General features: G+C 50.2%; 1 protein-coding gene across 1 annotated transcript; it reads left to right on the top strand.

The window, feature by feature from the left end:
• Nucleotides 1-3795: 3795 nt before the first annotated feature.
• On the top strand, nucleotides 3796-4788 carry LOC144737267 (olfactory receptor 2M3-like). Its single transcript, XM_078619986.1, has one exon. It carries the CDS (start codon nucleotides 3796-3798, stop codon nucleotides 4786-4788), a length of 993 nt encoding a protein of 330 aa, XP_078476112.1.
• The last annotated feature ends 249 nt before the right edge of the window (nucleotides 4789-5037 follow it).

The raw sequence follows: 5037 nt of genomic DNA, 5'->3' as shown, positions 1-5037 counted from the left end.
CCGGAACCAAACCGTGCTGCACGGTGAAGACACGGAGTCACACACCGCGTCATCTGCATATGTCTCGTTGCGTGCGCGCGTGTGTGGTGTCTGTGTGCAGTGCGTGAAACCACTTTAATCACAGTCGGGTATGCAACCATGTACGTTCCTGTAATGTCGGTGGGAGTTTCAGTAAAACAAAAACAAACATTCAAAGTGGCTTTACTTTTCTCATTCATGTATGCAGCTGAGAGGTGATGACGAGCTGTGCAACCGACTATCATCAGCATCAGAAGTCAGCATGACGGAAAATCATCGTCAACAGCAGCAGCATCAGCACAATGATCATTATTGAGCGAATACAAATTCTCTCTCTGCCTCTCCCTCTCTCTGTCGTTCGTTCGCGTTCCTCGGTGTGACGCAAAGCACCTCCCTCCCTTTCTCCCCCGCCCCCCCATTCACCCAACCCCTCCCCCCACTTCCTCCCCCCTCCCACCGCTATCAATTCCCTCTCCTACAACAGCCGCGTCACCGCCATTACCCCACGGGGCCACGTGCTCGCCTCGTCACCCTGGCTCGGTTCAAGTCGCCAATTAGCCACCGCTACCCGCATCGCCATTCTAGTCCCTCCCCTGGGGTCTGTGGGGTGGGTGAGGAGGATGGGGTGGGGTGGGTGGGGTGGGGGTAGTGGGTGAGGTGGGGTGGGTGGTGTGGGTGGGGTGGATGGGTGTGGGTTGGGAGGGTGGTGTGGATGGGTGGGGTGGGTGTGGGTGGGTGGAGTGGGTGAGTGAGTGAGTGGTCAGGGGGTGGAGGGACAGAGAGGGAGGGGGGGCAGGGGGGACCTGATCCCAGGGCGACGTGAGTTTTGCGCGGTGTTTATTTTCGGGGCGAGTCAAGGATATAAAAAGGGGGTGGTGGTTGACCGGTAGGTGGACAGATTGACGGGAGGCAGATTGACTCGTCAGTTGCACGTTCACTTTGCTGCTGCTGCTGCTGGTGCTGCCCGGTGTTTCGTGGGGACAGGAATCGCCCGGGTGCAGGTGAAGTATCGACTTTGTCGACCGCAGTGAAGGAATCCACGCGTCGCCTGTCAATCTGTGTCCTGTCAATCTGTGTCCTGTCAATCTGTCTCCTCTCAATTCTGTCTTAAGTCAATGTGTCTCCTGTCAATCTGTCTCCTGCCTATCTGTCTCCTGTCAATCTATATCAGGTCGATCTGCATCACTAATCTGGACCCATCAATCAGTATCGGCAACATTCAATCTGACTCCAGTTATTCTCTCGCGTTGCCGACCGTTTTTTCTCAATAACGTTGCAAGGCGTCCTACGACATTGCAAAGAGTGCCTCGGTGTGAATGCAATGATGCAGATTTTAAAAAAGCGACCTCATATCAAGAATTGGTGTGGTGGAATGGTGGTAGAGTGGTTCGTGCAAAGAGCTATAAACTGAACCAAGCCTAATATAATGCTCAGAAGAAATATTAAACCGACTCACGACTACGCTCCCCGGTTTGTATGCATGTACGTTTGCATGTTGAACTTCTTTCACGCCGTACATAGCCAACCATGCTAAATGAAGGTCTGGCGGAAGGACGACAGACTAAACACAAAAATCAGTTCGAAAGAAATTAGTCTTTAAATCTAGATTTAAAAGTGCATAGCTCCAGTGGCTTCATAATATCAGAAGGAAGAGATTTGCAGATGGCCGCAGATGCGCATCTGAAAGCGCCACGCAATGCCGTGATCGTTTTTGTGCGTTGGTTAGCCATAACCCTCTGCTGCGAGGATGACCGTAGTTGTATGCTCCTTAACGAGATCCGTAACGTATTGTGGTTCATATGTGGCAAGCACTGCAATATCCCAACATGCCCATCCAGTGCTCGCCCAGCTGCATTGCCTTCCGATTGCGGTACGAATACATTTTAAGGTCGCACTCATTGCACACAGAGTGCTTGCCACGAATGAACAACGATGCCTCGATGATCTCGTTTGCGTGATATAAACCATCACGCAAACTCCGGTCATACTCGCAGCAGCGGCTTTTGGCTGGTCATCGAACAAAGAACCACATCGCGCGGCACTTTCAGATACGCTTCGGCGGTTGTGTGGAACGCTCTTCCCCTTCCGATATTAGGAAGCCATTGGATTAATATTCCTAGGTTTTTTTCGGTAAAGTCACGTAGGTAAAAAAATTAAAATTAGAATTAATTAAAGTAAAATAAAAATAAAATAAAAATCACGACGTTTCGGAGGCAACACAAGCTTCCGTCTTCAGGTGGAACCGTCACAGCACGATTGCTGTATCAATTAAGACATATTCCAAGAAAACCGTCCTTGTATAAATACTGGTTGAGGGTGGGAGGAGCCAAGGCAGGCACCTGGATCGGAGTTTTGTATTATTATTATTGTGAGGTTGGTGCATTGGATCTATGAATTTTAAGAAATCATCTACTAGATTAAAAAAAAACTAATTTCTTTAGAATGGCTTTATTTGTTTAGTTTCTGGTCCTTCCCTCGCACATGCGAATATCACGGTCTGGGTACGTACGGTTCGCAAAAAGTTCACACGTAATAAGTGCGACCTTATAATGTAATTGTTCGGCAACCGGAAGCCAATGCAACTCTGCGAGCACTGGATGGACACAGTCGAATCTTGCAGTACCCATCACGACACGTGCCAGATAATGTTTGTACACGCTGCAGCTTGGTAATGTTTTTTATTTTATTTGTCAGATGTCCCGTAGAGTAGCGAGTTGCAATAATTCGAGCCCTGTCGATACTAAGCTGCACACCACCATGTTTGGCTATGTCACGATTCAATAGTGGTCGAATGTTTCGTAGAGCCCCTGACGTGACAATTTCAGGACCTGGCTATATTTGGCACGTGGTGATCAAACGACATATTGCACTCGATTATGGTGCCCGAGGTTCTTTAGATGCAACTAGAAAAAGTTGATCATGTAATCAGTTTTCGCCCGAACCCGAGCTTCCAACCGGCAGAGCCCGTAATTGTTCTGCATTAAGCGGCGACTCGTTTCGTGCAAGCCACGAGTGCACCGTTCGAATCGCAGTCGCAATCGGTCGAGAAATGCACCCTCCTCGGGTGTGTTTCCTGAAGACCTTGATTTGAAGTTTTCGTGACTGCAGGGATCCATACTCTTTGGTTCTTTCGGTAAAGTCACGTAGAATGGAAATAATAAAATAAAACATCATAAAATAATTCTCACGACGTTTCGGCCACAACGCAAGCAGCCGTCCTCAGGTGAAGACCAGGTCTGTCGGGGAAACTCATTCAGACGCTGTCTCCCCGATAGACCTGTTCTTCACCTGAGGACGGCTGCTTGCGTTGTGGTCGAAACGGCGTGAGAATTATTTTATTATGTTTTATTTTATTATTTTATTATTTCCATTCTACGTGACTTTATCGAAAGAACCAAGAAGGACAGATGCACGACCATGCCGACTGAGAGGCTTAGTGTGATGCACCCTGCTTTGTAATGATCTACCTATCGCGTGCCCATGAGCTCCATCTGCACGGTGGATCTCTCTCCGGCATATTCCCCTCCCTTGGCAGGCACGATGTAGTTATTCTCCACTAGTGGCCATCAGATGATGTGCACGAATAATAAATAATCGATTCTCACATGGATTGTGAGATGCGTGAATTGGTCAATACATTGCACTTCCCATCAACACCATCACTGCAGCACGAGTCTTGTTATTTTCACGATCTCTCACTGTGAACCCTCCTCCCCACCCTTCTGTACGTTCCACAATCTCTCCCCCCACCCTCCCCTCCCAGAATCTCACCCGGCTATGGCAACAAGCGCCTCTTCAAACGTCTCCTTGGTCATGAACGACCTCATCCTCATGGCGACCCCATTTCGAGAGCCGCCCATCGTCAAGTTCGCGGTGTTTTTCTTCACCCTGGCCATGTTCACCGCGGCCCTCATGGGCAACTGCCTCCTGAGCCTCATCATCCTTCGAGATCATCAGCTGCACAAGGCAATGTACGTGCTCATGGCCACGCTTTCGCTCACCGACATCATCTCGGCACTCAGCATCCTGCCCCGGTTCATGCAGAATGTCACGTCCTTCAACTACATCAGCCTGCGCGAGTGCATGGCGCAGATGTTTTTCCTGCACCTGGCCATCAGAATGCAGAGCTTCACCCTCACCATCATGTCCGTCGACCGCTACCTGGCCATTGGCTACCCACTCAGGTACCACTCGCTCATGTCCTGCCGCAAGGCCATCGTGGCCTTTATTGCCGTGATGGCATCGTGCGTTCTCATGTGCCTGGGCAACTTCAGTGTCGTGGTCCCCCTCAACTACTGCAAGCCGCCGATTATCGTCGCTCCGTACTGCGACTACCTCGTAGTTCTCTTCTTGTCATGCGGGGACGTGAGCGGTCCCGTGGCCTATGCCCAAGCAACGCTGGTCATCATTATGGTGCTTCCCCCGTGCGTGATAATCCTCATGTACGCACTCATCCTCTACGAGTGCCGAAAGCCAGGACTCCGCAGCGGTCAGAGGAAAGCGCTGAAGACTTGCGGCACTCACTTCTTGGTGGTCTCCATCTTTTTCTCCGCCATTTTCTTCTCGTACACCAGCGGCTTCTCGTTTCTGGATTCGCTCCCCAGGCCGCTGCACTACGCCCTCCAGACGGCGCAGTACGTGTTCCCGCCCGTGCTGAACCCTGTCATTTACGGCCTTCGAACAGCAGAAATTAGGCGCAGTTTCAGCAGGCAGTTACGTAGAAAGGTGGTGGGCGGACATGCAGAGAGCTCGGGGAATGCAGGGCACTGAACTATTAAAGATATCGGGATCCGAGATATTTATGAATCCAAACAGCCACCGGTGATTGTACCTGGTTATAAAATGTCGCTAGGCAATAGTATCAGCTCTGTCACCAGTGACCACGTGAAAATAACAACGGCATTACATTTGGTTCCAGCACCCATTGCATCACCAACCAACACCGGCCAATGATCTTGAAGCAAAGTTAAGCAAGCCCCATAACTGACACGGTGTCGAGAGGTCTTCATCCAGTAGTTG

Source organism: Lampetra planeri, chromosome 66, assembly GCF_965212315.1.
Source record: "Lampetra planeri chromosome 66, kcLamPlan1.2.h2, whole genome shotgun sequence".
Lineage (NCBI taxonomy): Eukaryota > Metazoa > Chordata > Hyperoartia > Petromyzontiformes > Petromyzontidae > Lampetra > Lampetra planeri.
This window is presented reverse-complemented; position numbering and strand designations above follow the sequence as displayed.

What these genes read in the sequence shown, in the direction of transcription:
- LOC144737267 (XM_078619986.1), top strand. Translation starts at nt 3,796, where the DNA reads ATGGCAACAAGCGCCTCTTCAAACGTCTCCTTGGTCATGAACGACCTC.